This window comes from Erpetoichthys calabaricus, chromosome 8 (assembly GCF_900747795.2).
Source record: "Erpetoichthys calabaricus chromosome 8, fErpCal1.3, whole genome shotgun sequence".
Classification (NCBI taxonomy): domain Eukaryota; kingdom Metazoa; phylum Chordata; class Cladistia; order Polypteriformes; family Polypteridae; genus Erpetoichthys; species Erpetoichthys calabaricus.
This window is the reverse complement of record NC_041401.2, coordinates 59139828-59155386: the sequence shown is the minus strand read 5'-3', so window position 1 is coordinate 59155386 and position 15559 is coordinate 59139828. Positions and strand designations below refer to the sequence as shown.

General features: G+C 36.6%; 1 protein-coding gene and 1 long non-coding RNA gene across 3 annotated transcripts in view; one reads left to right on the top strand and one right to left on the bottom strand.

Moving 5' to 3' along the window:
- The window catches only part of parp9 (poly(ADP-ribose) polymerase family member 9), a 30886-nt gene that overhangs the window by 8068 nt on the left and 7259 nt on the right, over positions 1-15559 (bottom strand). For both annotated transcript variants that reach the window (XM_051930548.1, XM_051930549.1), the window contains exons 4-8: positions 15308-15526; positions 10979-11197; positions 9411-9468; positions 7598-8134; positions 3383-3522 (exon numbers count right to left, since the gene is read on the bottom strand). In XM_051930548.1, the coding sequence (XP_051786508.1) occupies positions 3383-3522; positions 7598-8134; positions 9411-9468; positions 10979-11197; positions 15308-15526 (1173 nt within the window). The remainder of the gene's footprint in view (positions 1-3382; positions 3523-7597; positions 8135-9410; positions 9469-10978; positions 11198-15307; positions 15527-15559) is intronic.
- Positions 4771-6319, top strand: LOC127528906 (uncharacterized). Its single transcript, XR_007935523.1, has 2 exons — positions 4771-4888; positions 5820-6319. It is a non-coding gene; the product is annotated as an uncharacterized LOC127528906 (long non-coding RNA).

Genomic DNA, 15559 nt, shown 5'->3' with positions numbered 1-15559 from the left:
CATCCTCCCCTTATTGTCTCCAAGATAATACTTTGGAAACGTTTGGCTAAAGGTGCCTCCCCTATTACAACAGGTTAAAACTTAAGTGTTTTGTGCAAATAAATTGTGAACATGTGTTTCCTACTTGTGTACAGTACATAAGAATGATTAGATATTTATTATGTTAGTTATTACAGAATAGCCGTCTTATCAAGCAGATTGGCAAGTGGTTTTCATTTTCGGTAAAGGCTTATGAAGGTATGTACGTTTTGTCACCGTTTTTAATTTAACTTTTGGCTATGAGTTGATCATCATATTACTTTACTAGAAAAATGCTAACTACCAGAGTGCTAGCCAGCACAGCTTTATTGAATACAGGATTGAAAGTGATCAGAATGCAAAATACTGTAGAACTATACTGTATGGAGAAAACTTTAATTACATTATCAGATTCCTTCACTTTCTCAGCCCATCTATATTCTTAACTCCAGCTGCATGGTCTCCATAATGACCAAGAGCAGCAAAGAAATAAGTCATGTATTGAACTTCTTTATATTATAAAAACATCAAACTCTACAAGCACACAAGTTAAAATTATTAAAATTAGCTTCCAGACAGAAATGAAACATGAACAGAACAAAATGTCAAGCAGCAAAATCAACAGATATTTTCAGATAAGTTCAGTATTTTTTCAATCCAAAATGATTGCTTCACAAACGTGGTATATAACCATTTGCAACATATTCTAAAAAGAAGCACTTTCTATAAATACAAAAAATATCTTGCCTTTACAATAGATGGTATGGGCCAAGACGGTTGTCCAGTATTGATCTGCACATTGTGTGTTTCTGACATGTGTCTGAAAAGGGATCTGGAAATAATCGTTTTAGCCCATACAGTATTTCTGATATGATTTTTCACATGTCTAGAATATATTTTCCATTTGCTTGTGTGAGTTCTCATATAAATACAGATATAAATCAAAACAAATCAGCCATGTGGCACGAAAAGTTCACTGTGATTTGGTTTGTCTGGAGGAAACCGCACAGGAAGACTAAGCGCCGAGCTATCACACACAGTATCTTCTTTAACAAATGCAGAGTCTAATAATAGTGTTTTTTTTAATCAAAAATTACATGTACGAACTATTTTACAATGTGTAAAAATCGTAAGACATGCATCAATTCGCGACACCTGTTTTGGCTTGAAAAAAAATGTACATTTTTGGTACATTTTTAAGCTTTTCCTTTGTGCCCCATAGCCTCCAATATAATGTGCCAGGGCAGGAAAGATATTTTTTTTTTTTTATTTTATTTTATTTTTTTATTTATAGCAAGTGCTTTAGAACACAATTTCACATGGTAAATGCATATATACTGTAGCGTATTTGTGAAGAAACACCTTAACTTGAAAAATACCAAACTTAATCTTTTAATGCACATTTCAATTTGCTCTCATTTTGCTATCACCCCTTGACCCTAAATTGGACAAACGGTCTGAGAATGTTACGCTATTCATATATTATGTTATCATTATACAGGTAAAATTCCATTACAATGAATATCTTTACAGCGAAATTTTCATTACAACGAAGTATTTTTATGGTCCCGACAGCTTCCCCATATGACACGAGTCTATAGAAATCTCGTTACTACAAAATACAGTCAGCAGATACTTTCATTACAACGAAGTACACAAAAGAATCATCCACAGAGCAGTTAGTTCAGTGGCTGCAGCTCAGTTGTGCACAACGATCCCCAAAAAGAAACACGGTCATTTTTTTTTCTTGTTTTTTTTTTTTTTTTTTTTGCCTTTTTTGTTTCCTGCGGTTTTCAGTGATAACTTTTACTTATTGTTCGTCAACATTTGAAAAACACCCATTGGAATTTAACTCATTGTCACCCTCCTATAGAAATGACAGACACGAAAAAACAATAACAGTTCATATTAGAAAAAAAAACTTTTCATTTTTTTGCAGCTCTCGATTGCAGCAAATAAAAAATATGTTGCCAGTGAATTCGTAATTTCGCCATCGACAACGTCAACTTTCTTGAAAGACAGACCTAAAAAAGTAGAAAAATCTCGGGTTGCAAACGTATGTGAACTGCTGCATTTGAAGACGTTGAAAAAGCCATTTTTACGTGGTTCAGTGATGCTCGTTCAAGAAACATTCCTATTAATATGGCACTCAGTCAAGAAAATCTGAGGTTTGTAAACTCTCTTGGGACCTCCCACAACTAGACAGCAAGCCGAAGAGCATCCCGAAGTGCGATCTCCGCGTCTGTACGGGGCAATAGCAGGCTCACAGATATGCTGTGTCTCTCCGCCAAAGTAAACAGAAAAGATCTCGATGGGTGATGCAAGGTTAGGAGCACGTAAATTGTAAATGCAGATACTGTAACAGAATTACTTGATCACTGGCCTGGCCAGGACTCTGCCTGACTGCTATGTCTGTGTATAGCAGAGTGGTAGATCACGCTACATTAAATAACTGTGCTGTTGCTGTTTCAAGCTGAATAAAGCTGGTTTTGCTAAAGTACTGAGACTAAGCCTCGTGTTTTGGGGTGCAAGACAGGGACTTATAGCGCGACCCCGACCTTTTATGATTTGCTTCTGTGGCGCTTCACTGTAGTGCTGTGAGCCTCCTATTGCTCTGTCCCAGCAACAGACAAACAATCTTCAACAGTCTCTGCAATCGCACTTCAGGACGCACTTTAGCGTGTCGTTCCAGTTGGGTGGGGAGTGGGGGGTCTCAAAAGAGTTCAGAAACCTCACAATATGAAGAAGAAATAATGATTCGGCTCCTGACTGATAACTGTGCTGCCCACAACATGCTTCCACATTTAGATAATGTTCGCGTTGAATTCCTCCCACCCCATTGCACGGCAGCGCTTCAGCCATTGGATTTGGCATCCTTCGCACCCTGAAAGTGTATTATCGCAAGGAAATACTGAGAAAAATTCTCGTCAGCATAACTTGTAGGCAGGAGGAGATTAAAATGAACGCAAAAGAAGCTATTGAAATGATTACAAACGCCTGGATACAAGTTAAAGAAAGCACTATAGTAACAAATACAAAATCTCATTACAACAAAATTTTCGTTACAACGAAATATTTTTTAGGTCCCTGGGAGTTCATTGTAATTGGAATTTTACCTGTATTTTAATTCACTCTGTCATTTGTTTTGTCAGTTTATAATGCTACAGTTGGTAGATGGAGAACAACAAGAAAAAGTAGAATGGAATTGAAGTATGACAGCTCATATCATTGGTGTCTCTGTTTCATTATTGTTTTAGATTAGACATTTGTTATTCTTATAAAGCAGAATGGTCAAATAAACCTGTATGTTCTTATAATATCGAGATTCAAAGTAAAACATCCTAGTATCAAAATAGACCTGTACCTGGAGAACTTCTAGATTTGCCTTCTTAAACGTTTGCATTCGTTCTTTAAATTCTGTAGTGAATTCATCTACTGGTATCATTTGATAAGGTTCATTATTTAAGCTCTTCCTTATCTTCTTCAAATCTTGATCAGGCAAAGCTAATTGCAATAAAATACAAAAAAAGTTAATAAATCTCATTCCTCCTGAATCCATTCATATTTTTAAAACTGTTGTACGTGATATAATGAAATAAAATACATATCCATACACAATACAAAATAGTAAAATACCATTAGAAAAAATATCTACGCATGTTTTACTAAGGTCATTCCAGTTTAACATAAAAGTTAAAAATTAAGGGATATGTCTGGTAATTCTAAAGCTAAAAGCTATTTCTCTGAAATAACTGCCTGCAGTCACTTGGATCAGATATTTGCTTTGTTCTTTAGCATTTAGTACATTTACTACATGTCTTACCAAGTGAGCTAGAATGAACTGCAATGGGATAACAGACATCAAATAAAACCAAAAAACTGCCAAAAATATTCAGTTTGAGTTTGAAATATTTATGAGTATAGATTTATGTCAAGATTATATGCTTGTTTAACAAATTCTTATCCAATGCATTTTCCATTCCTATATCCATTTTCAAACTTGCTCAATTCACTTCTGTGGTGACAGAGGCTAAAATCTTTTATAATACCAAGGAACAAACCACACTTGGACTGGGCACTAGTCCATCACGGGTTACAATTTCACTCTTCTTCTTATGTGCCTTCTTCTATCTGAAGGCTGAAGACCATGGCTTTCAACTTTCCCTCATTGCCTCCTTCCTTATTGACCATTATTTGTTCTGTGCTGACCTTTGTTTATTTTATGGATGTCACAATACCAGAATGTTTGTATTTGATACCAATACCAGGGACATTTCATGATACTAGATACCTATTCAATACCACAGCAAAAAGAACAATCAACAGCTAAATTCAATAGCTTTATATTAAAAGTACCTCCATTAATCAAGTGAATAGTATTGCATTTTATAATGTAATAGAATTTAAATATAAATATGAATACTAAAAGCAGCTTTAAAATAGTGGTATAGAATATTAACTGGGCCAACAGTGTAACTGGTAGACTGCATTACGATCACCAGCATACCTTTCAAATATATGACGTGTGCTTTCCCTAACAGTAAAACCGACTACCTACTGCAGTGTCATGTCGGAGTTGTGTCATCATGCTTTAGAGTCATATAAGACTTGGCAATCAGTAACAATTTTTTCCGCTAATTAAAAATTAATTTTTAAATAAAATTAACAATGACAAGGTAAACAACTCACAGCTGTTAGTAACGTGTGACGAATTTGTTTTATCTCAATAGCATCCCTAATGGAATTACCGGTATTTATTAAAATGGCTGTCCACCTTTACTGCCCAGTCACCCTAGTTGTCCAAGACCTGGAACATCATAACTAAAAAATGGGACATGCTAGACGAAAAGATTTTTCAGATTTGGAGTCGGTAAGTGAAATTTGTTCAAGTACAGATAAAAGAATCCCTGTAGCAAAATGCTTGTTGACCAGTGTTATGAAGGGAATTAGCACAGTGGATCGAGACTGTTACTTTAAAATGAGTTCATCAAGAACACAGGGACACAGAAACTTGTTAAGGGTAAACTTCACACAAACGTTTTTCCTTACACAAAGAACCAGAGACACTTGGAATAAGTTACCAAGTAGCGTGGTATAGACAGTAACACTTTAGGGACTTTCAGAACTGGACCTGATGTTTTTTTTAGAAGAATGAAGTAGATAGGACTGGCGAGCTTTGCTGGGCTGAATGGCCGGTTCTCGTCTAGATTGCTCTAATGTTCTAATACATTTGTCACATTTTAGGAGTTAAACTAATGAACATAAGACTGGCTTAAAGAAACAAATGAATGTCACAAATTGTGTGTTTGCATATTCATATTTACCAATGAAGTATGTAATTTTACCCATCATGCTAAATGATGCAATTCCAGTGCTTTTAGTTCTGCAGTACTAAATACATTTTATTTTGGTATTAGAAAATGGAGCAGCTCATTTTATTGCTAACATAAACCGCCAAATAGCCACTATGTTTAAAGCATGCTTCAATTTTTACTTGCGTTGCAAGTGTGCAGTTTTCACCCACATGACATGTGCTACATGCATAATAGCAGGTGGGTGCCAAGATTCTCTCGCAAACCTAAATTGTATAAGCTGGTTAGAAAATGGATGGACAGCTATCTATAGACGTGCTATCAGAGAATACATGTGAAGTCTCACATTCCTTTATTGGGATTGTGTACGACACAGTATTAAAAAGCGATTCATCTCTCCATCATTTCATCTCCCCTCTTACAAATTTGTAAAACTAGAAGTTAAACGGTTACAGCTCGCGTTTGATTGGTCACATCATGTCTCTCAAGATACTGCAGATGTCCAAGAAGGAAAACAAACATCCTGGCTGGGAAGGAGGATAATCTGTTACGTATACAGAGAGACGAGTTGGCTGGCTGGACGAAGAAACAACCTTATGCCCAGCCAGAATAATATGATGGTTGGGCCAGCGGAATCCTGAAGTTGGGAGCAGTTCCATTTTCCATATGGCAGTGGTGCTCTTGTGGTGGTCCAATTGGGAGACCTGCAGAGGTGCTTGGGACTTTGAGTCTGGAAGTGCAACTTTGTCAGGGTCCCTGGGTACCAGTAGAGGGTGCTGTCAGGGGGAGCCCTCCCTACTTTCCATATGACCTAAAAGTGTTTCCAAGTGGACACCCTGTGGCATGGGAAGTATTCCTGGGTCTGGCTTAAACACCCTCAACTGGAGGACAGAAGGAGGAAGAATTTATTTGATTTATTGGTATTGTGGCTGATCTTTGAAAGGGTGATCATTGTAAGGGTGTTTTGGGTGAATAAATATCTTATTTTATTCCAGTGTCATGTTGGGCATTATTGTGTCTGAGATTTGTGGCACCCCTGGTTGTTACAGCACACACAAATCTATTTGTGAACTAGCTCCATAATGGCATTAAAGTGGAAATAATGAAATCCTATGTTTGTGTGTGTGTGCACGTACTTTGGCTTTTTCTTTTAAATAATAAGCAAAATTCCTAAAATCATATGCTAAAATTCTCCTGTCTTGGACACAAAGTATTTACAGACAGGGTCTCTGTCATTTTTCTTTTTGACATGTGTTAACATAGTGCTGTATCATCACCGCTGTGAGCCATTTTCATATGTAGCTTTTACTCATGCTTTTCTTACTTATTATTGTGCCTTACATAGTAATTGTGTACTTGTAGTTATACACAAGTGCATTACTGGTTTTCAGTAATACAGTTAAAAAGCTAATACTGTTACGTTTTCAAAACTGTGGTATTAAATTGGTACTGAAGTATTGTTCTTGTGACATCTCTATTTAACATCATCACACCACATTCTTGTTCGTCTTCCTTTGCCTGGTTCCATCTATTCTTCATTTACATTACACTCCTCTCACACACACACATATTTGGGTAGAAAACTCAAGTATCCACAGAAAAATCATATCACTAGGAAAACATGTTGAAAGTGACAAAGATGGAGTTCAAATTGCCTAAAAGCATCAGAATTAACCATTGTACCACCATGCCACACCAGAGACTCATCACAAAGATGCACAGCATTTTTTTAGCTCTACTATTACCGAAAAAAATCTGGGTTCACTTATCACTTCTCTCCAGCATACACGCCTCCATTTGAGAGTTAGTGGAAGCTAGATTCCTGAAAATATACTTTATTTGCTGGTATTTATTTTCCCCAAAGTTTTAAGACAAATCAGATGGGGGTTTTTTTTCCATTTTTTAACACTTCCTATGTATATCACACAACAATAATGATGAATGTTCAAAATTAAATTCCTGCCCTTTTCGCTATAGAGACAATCCAAGAAGGAAAGACTAGTTGCCAACTGCATACACTTGTCACTGTGTGCATTTACCCAGCTCACATTTGTTACTGCTTGCTAATAATCTTAATTATATTCACATTTTAATTGGTTTTCAGTAATTGTGGGATTTTTTTTTTGTTTGTTTTTGACCCTCCACCTCCTTCATTTAATAACATGTGACACTGAACTGGATAACTGGGTTAGAAAATGGATGGATGAACTAAAAGCACAATGGGGGTCTTGAACAATAGATGCCAATCTCATTAAACTTGTACTTACCCTGTCTTTCAATTGTGTACTTCCTTCCAGTTTCAAATTCTTCTGCTGTCATTGTTGAAAATGAAATATTGAATGTATGCCCATTTGCTTCGATTTTCTCAGAATTATTTCCCGATAAATAAGCTTTTTCTAAACTGCAACTATTATTTGCCACGGCTGGACAGTCAGTGCAATGCCACTGAACCAACTCCCCCTGTAGGTGCTCTTCTGCTTCCTCTGCATATAATTTGTGCACACGGCAACAAATTGACTCTACTGCTAGAGCTGCTGCAAATAATGCAGGGTGCTGTCCTGTAATTTCTAAAGTTGCTTTTCTATTTCTTAAAACTTCTTTAAGGGATACATTGTAAAAATTCTGAATGACTGAAAGGTCTTGATGATTCTCGTCTCCAAAGTAATAAATGTGCTTATCTTGAATAATGTACTTCTCTTGAATCGTTAACACCTTTTCAAACCAATTTTTCGCTTCCATTATAACTTCCTTAGTTTTTCCTTGAAATTCAATAAATGGCATTGATGGCAAATGATTGTAGTTTTCTACAAAGGGGAAAAAACCAAAATACTATAATGTTTTGTAAGTTTATACAGTAGGCTGTATTATACAGAATATAATAAAGTGTATTTTTAGGCAAGATTAACAGTTTCAAAATTAAAGGTAATCATACATTTGCTATGGTATAAATAAATAATAGAACCTTTAAATGGTTTATTCAAAATAAACAAAGAAAGCTATCATGCCATGTACAGTAATCCCTCCTCCATTGCGGGGGTTGCGTTCCAGAGCCACCCGCGAAATAGGAAAATCCGCGAAGTAGAAACCATATGTTTATATGGTTATTTTTATATTGTCATGCTTGGGTCACAGATTTGCCCAGAAACACAGGAGGTTGTAGAGAGACAGGAACGTTATTCAAACACTGCAAACAAACATTTGTCTCTTTTTCAAAAGTTTAAACTGTGCTCCTTGACAAGACAGAGATGACAGTTCTGTCTCACAATTAAAAGAATGCAAACATATCTTCCTTTTCAAAGGAGTGCAAAGCAAGCAGTCAAAAAAAAAATCAATAGGGCTTTTTGGCTTTTAAGTATGCGAAGCACCGCCGGTACAAAGCTGTTGAAGGCGGCAGCTCACACCCCCTCTGTCAGGAGCAGGAAGAGAGAGAGAGAGAGATAGAGAGAGAGATAAAAAAAAATCAATACGTGCCCTTTGAGCTTTTAAGTATGCGAAGCTCCGTGCAGCCTGTCCTTCAGGAAGCAGCTGCACACAGCCCCCCTGCTCACACCCCCCCTACGTCAGCGCAAGAGAGAGAGAGAGGAAGAGAGAAAGTAAGCTGGATAGCTTCTCAGCCATCTGCCAATGAAATCAACTGGGCAAACCAACTGAGGAAGCATGTACCAGAAATTAAAAGACCTATTGTCCGCAGAAACCCGCGAAGCAGCGAAAAATCCGCGATATATATTTAAATATGCTTACATATAAAATCCGCGATGGAGTGAAGCCGCGAAAGGCGAAGCGCGATATAGCGAGGGATCACTGTACTCACAATATATTTGGTTTGTAGGCATACTGATTATTGAAAAGTTTGAGCTGATTTAAATCTAAATGCCACAGTATACATTACACCCAACAGCTAATTATTTATTTACAACAAACAATTTTCTAAATTTTACTCCAGTTCTTTTGAAGGAATGCAACATTCTGAAATGAACCCCAAACTATATCAAGACTATAACTTTCCAGCAGAGAAATACTGTAAATACATTCTCACTTCCATCACAAATAAAGTTTCAGTGCTCATCAGTGACTGCTTACCATGGATGTGGGATTGATGCTGCCATTCACCTTTTACTTTTAAAATCCATTCAACTGCCTGTAAAACATGTACACAAGTTGTCAAGCCAAAAACAGAACACACACCACATCCTTATTAAAGGACTGCAGTTTTTGAAAAAGATGTTGAGTGACGCACTCAAAAAAAGGTCAGAAAAACAATGCACCCTACACCTTAATTTTCAAGCAGCCCGATAACTGGTCACAGTTGCTCTCAACTTTGTTAGTTTAATTGATTCATCCTGAACTGTTAACACAGCTAATTCCTTTCTCAGGCATTCAATGACATTGCTTTAAAAGGTAGACTCTATACACAATAAATACAAACTAATTAGTTGCTTTGGTGCTTGTTCATCCTCTATGTAACGTGATGGACGTTGTTTAGAACATAAAAGTGACAATTTCACTGTACTCGGTATACATGACAACAGCGACCCTATAAACTTACAATAACCCTATGGTTTTGGTTAGGATGATCTCTAATTAAAAGAAACTACTGAAATTCAACATATCAACCCATCATATCTAATGTAAAGTGTTAAAGTGACAAGATAAATGTTTGATTTTATTCTGACCTCAGAAGGGAAATTGTCATGGTACTTAAATGCAACATCAATGAACATTGTGCTCAGACTATATAAACACACTAGTGAGACCTCATCTAGAGTACTATATGGAATTCTGGTTACCACACTAAAAGACAGACACAGTAGCAATTGAAGCTGTGCAGAGGAGTGCAACCAAGTGCATCCCAGGACATAAGGACATGCTATACTCTAGAAGAGTCAGAGAAGCAAACCTGCTTAGTCTCAAGCAAAGGAGACTCCATGGGAACCTAATCCAGATTTTTAAAATCCTCAAAGGCATTGATAAAGTAGATCAAGCAGAATTCTTCCAACTTAACAGTCAATTACATACTTGAGGACATGATTGGATATTAGGTGGAAGTGCAATTAAGACTGAAGCCAGAAGGAACTTCTTTACACAAACAGTTAGATCAAGCAGAATTCTTCCAACTTAACAGTCAATTACATACTTGAGGACATGATTGGATATTAGGTGGAAGTGCAATTAAGACTGAAGCCAGAAGGAACTTCTTTACACAAACAGTTGTGAGCATCTGGAACATACTACTGTGACTTGTAGCTGAAACACAAAGCTTCACAAACTTTAACTATCTGGATAAGATATTAGGACAGCTCAGCTTAACAGCCAAACCTGATGGACTGATGGGTCTATAGTCACTTGTCAACTTTATGTTTTTATATAACTTTTTTAAGACAATGTGCCATTCTGTACTCTTTATGAGAACCCCCACCTTATAGTTTTCAGACATCTGTTTCTGTTATGAAAAGAAAAAAAAAAAAATTATGGGAACCTCTACATTAATCAAAGAACGCAGACTAAAAAGTAACATACGCAGACTGGATAAAATTAAAGCTTTTTCATTTTATTAGCTGTAGTAATTATGCTATTCTATTCAGCGCACTACACATCCAGCCATTTACTTAACTTATTTCGAATTTACACCCAAAACAAAAGTATATTACCTCAAATATTTCTCTGTCTCCTGGATAAAGTACAAAGTTCACAAAGAGATTTGTCCCTTTATACGTATTAGCAAAAGTGTAAATTTGGTCGATTATTACATTTGCAACAATTTGTTTAGGAAACTGTAGAAGGCCACTTCCGATTGCTGGGAATGAGATGGATCTTATCTTCTTATCACTTGCCGCTTGTAAACATGTATTTACAACATTAGCTAAAGCCTAAGTAAAGAAAAAAAACTATTAGTTGTGCATCACAATTGTATTTGTAAAGAACTACAAGACATTTTTCACTAACACTGACACACAAGTGTACACAGCAAAGCACTTCTTGCATGTATTGCAAAAGTGAAGAGTTATTATTTTATGGTCCTTGAATACAGATATTGCATGTAATGCCTAAACCTGAGGTGACTGTTAACCAATACTTTCTCTTTCATAATTTACAAATATTACTATCAAGTGAGCAATTAGAAAACACTGAGGGGTCACTGGTAAACACACTGTTTTAAATACTCCCTGCCTTATATAAAAACAGCTTTTCATAGTATATTCTCCAAGTAGTCTCCCCGATTTTCCAACATGCCCTATATATAATCAAAATTTCTTGCTTTTTTCTCTCTTACAAAACCAAGCATAACTGTTGTGCTTCTAGAACAGTGGATCAGTAGTGAAGCCGTACCAGAACCTATCAGTATCACACATCACATTCATATTTAAAACAAACATTTTAGTATTGTATAAATGTTCTGTGTATTACTGTTTTGAAATTTATAAGCCAATATAATGCGGCTATCTGCATTTTCTAATATACATTACGATTATGTTTAGTTTCACTGATTTAAATACGTTTTAGACGTTGCTATGAGAAATGAAATATCCTCATGTAATTCTCAAATTGTAAATTCACTGTTTTTCATCCGAATGTTTTTCATTCTCCCCACCTAAAGGCTTCATTTATAAATCCTTGCATACACATAAAAAGAGGCCTGAAATGTGTGTATGCAACTTCCCACGCAAACGTTGAGATTTATAAAAGAAAACTGGGGAACATGTGTATATTTACAGCAACTCTGACCCATGTGTACAGGACATTTCTGAGAAACTGGGACATGATCAAGTAAGGAAATTCAGCCAAACCTGATAAATGACGACTCACATACATAATAATACTCATTACAAAGCTGTTATTATAATGTGTGTTAATGTGACAAATACATTATACCTCAAAGATAATGAATGACATGTACAGACTTTTATCTTAGTTCCTATAGAAGTGGACCAATACCATGTATTTCCACTGAAGTTCTTTTATCTGTTAGTTTCCCTCGACTATCTGTTGTCACTTATCAGAGAACTGGCAGACAGGTCAAGAGTATCCCAGCTAAGCTTCACTCCATTGTGCCTGCCGTGCTGGGAAGTCATTAACCGACCGGAAAAGCACTACGTGCAGGTTTCGTATGGTGTGAGTGCACATACATAAAACTGAACATGATTTTGAAAACATAAAAAGGCAATTTGCAGTGGTGTCTGGTTCTCCTAACATAATCTGAGCAGTTCACTGCACTCATATTGCAATAAGGGCACCTAGCAAGAATAAAGATACTTTTGTTAACAATGAGCAGTGACATTCTTTTAACTCTTTTAGGGCGGATGTCGACTTTTGTTGACACAAGGGGTTGAGAATGGATATCAGGGGCAGTGGGCAAAAGAAAGCTGTAAATGTTGATAAAACTCACCGTTACATTATAGGTAGACCGTCTTTACTCGGAGGACTGTTAGACTCATTGACTTGACGTTGAAACCCTGCGAGTAAGCAACGTCTAGAATGGCAGAGACATCGGGCAAGAGAGCGAAGCAAATGCACAAAGTGAAATACTCTCTGCATATTATTTATTTACTGCGTATTATTGCTGAATCAGACTCTGACTTGTCAAACTCCAATTTTGATTCAAGTGATCCGGAGATCGAAAACAAAAGTCATGTGCTTGCATCAGCTGACTGGTCGTGCAGCTGACGCGCCTACAAAAACGTTCGCCCTGGGAAAACTACACAGACATCAATCTGTGGGAGACAAGCTGGCAACTGGACTTCACCAAACGATGTGGCCTGCTGGAGGACACAACAGATTAGCACCCAGTTGATTACTTTAAGCTGTTTTTTTTTTTTTTTTTTAGCAAAAAGTGCCTTCCAGCTTATGAGTTATGGGACAAACACGTATGTAATAAGTATGTGAATATGCCTATGGTAGAGGCTCCTGGAACATAAAAAAAAGAGTGACTTATCATAAATAAGTATTTTATGTTGATTTACGCATGAAACCATTGCTTTGTGTACTTTTAAGAAAACTTGAAAATTTTTTGGAAAAATATTCAGCCCTGAGACAAAAGGAAGTAAAAATAAATAACCCTAAAAGATTTAATGGACAAGTCAACTATGATGTCATGATGTGTCTGGCAAACATCATGTCTCTAGTGGCCTGTATCAGCCACCGGATTCATTTATTTTGAGGCAAAGTAGTTTTTGCAGAAGTCATGGTACTGTACATGGTGGTGAATGACTTATTGGCAAGGTAACTGTCTGAACCCTTAGTTTTTCATATGACCTGTACTATTCATTGTAACAGTAATCACAACATTACATGAGCTAGGTGATAATAGCTACCTGCTGAAGTGCTGGCACCTTACACTATTCCCAGACCCCAAAAGCACAGAGGAGGGGCACTACCACGCCGCATATGATCCTGTGCTCTCAGTTGCACAGCACAGCCAGATACTCTCGAATGAAGGTGGCAGGGTATCGACTCGTCAGGAGGAAGGCTGCTCTAATGGTCAATGACTATCTGCAGCAATGAGATTGCCTTATATATGAGGTCAATCAGCATGTTGTATACATGGATGTTACAATGTGGAGCTGAAGCATGTTCACATACACATATACTTACAATGGGACTGTGAATTACAAATGGAGAAATTACATAGAAATGTGTGTACACAAGCTTTTATAAATCTTTTTTTTTTTTTTTTGGAGTACGCATTTTCCTGTATTTTTTTGGTGTGCATATATTTTCACACTCTAATGTACAAAAACTTTTATGAATTAGGCCCTGGCCTCCAGGTTTTTATGTAAAGATCTGGCAGAAATTATTCCACTCAAAGCAAAGGGCATGGCAGGGCACCATTTACAGCTTCATCTAGGGAAGCTAAAATGCCAAAGCTGGCCCTGCCTCCAGGAGTGATTTGTGCTTTTCTACACTGTGGTAAATGGAAAGGTGGCAAGCACTATTACCATACAGGTCCAAAGTCCTGCATTCAGAACCTGACTTGGGCAATGCCAGTGTGAAGCATCCATTTTCTCCTATGTCTGTGTTTTTTTGTTTTTTTTCTCCTTCCTCTGGACAGCCTGGATTCTTTCCACATACCAAAGATGCAAACACTAGTTAGATTTGCAACTGTAAATTGCTTCAATATTATTGAGTGTGGGTACCTGCGTACAAGGCAGGGCACAATGCCAAAAGGCTGATGCTGACTCCTTGTAACCCTGAACTGGATAAGATGGTTGGTAAGTAGACAAATAGTCATTAGTATATACATGATATAGAAAAAAATGAAAATGTTAATAATATAAGCCAGGGCTATACTTTAAAAAGTGGTGTTATGAAGCAATACAAAAAGGCAGGGTATAAAATAACCATGTGAAGGAATATTTTATCACTCCATTTCATAATCAGCCTGAGTTCCATCTGGAGGAAAATATCAAATTTGGACTAAATTATTGATATCAGACCTCACTTTGTCAAGTCAGTTTACTCCCTTCACTAAAAATCCATGAGTGTTAAATTATCCAAATATTAACACTGCTAAACTATATTTGTAAAATGCTTTTTGAGTAACCTACACTGTTAATGTAATAATTGTTTTGTTTCCCTATATGAACTGACAAGCATGGAAAATTGTTAGGTACAATAAAGATTTAGCCACTAAAGTAAAGCCAACCAGACTAATTTTTAAGAACTATCAAGTCATCTGTAATTAATGAATTTTGAAAAATTGGCGAGCATGCTTCTTGGACAGTAATATTTGCCTCATAAAAAAAAATTGTACAAAACAGCACATATTGTTGATTATACACAGAACAGAGGTTTTTAGACATTTTAATACTTCATATATATGGAATTGTGCTCTAGCTGGTCATGTCTGTGCCCCTGTGAGCCGTTTCTAAACGAAACTCGTCTAAAAAGAATTCATACAAAGAAAATCTTGTTTTGGGCCCATTTTCTCTGATTAGACAATGACCATTGATACTTTCCCCATCTTAGTTTGGATACTTTACCTCTTCAGATTTTTTCCCCTTCCACGGTGAGCAAATAACATGGTACACTTCTTTACAATTCATGTTAAAAGCAGCCGTCCTTAAAATATCTTTACTTATTCTACGATTAAGTAATATATCCTTTTGAAGCTGTTTTCCAGCTTCCCTGAGAATGGCTTTTGATATTTCTCCTTGTGTCAGATCAAGATCACTGGATATGGTATTCACTATAACATCTACCTACAAAAGAAAAACAGGAGAAAATTGAGACAT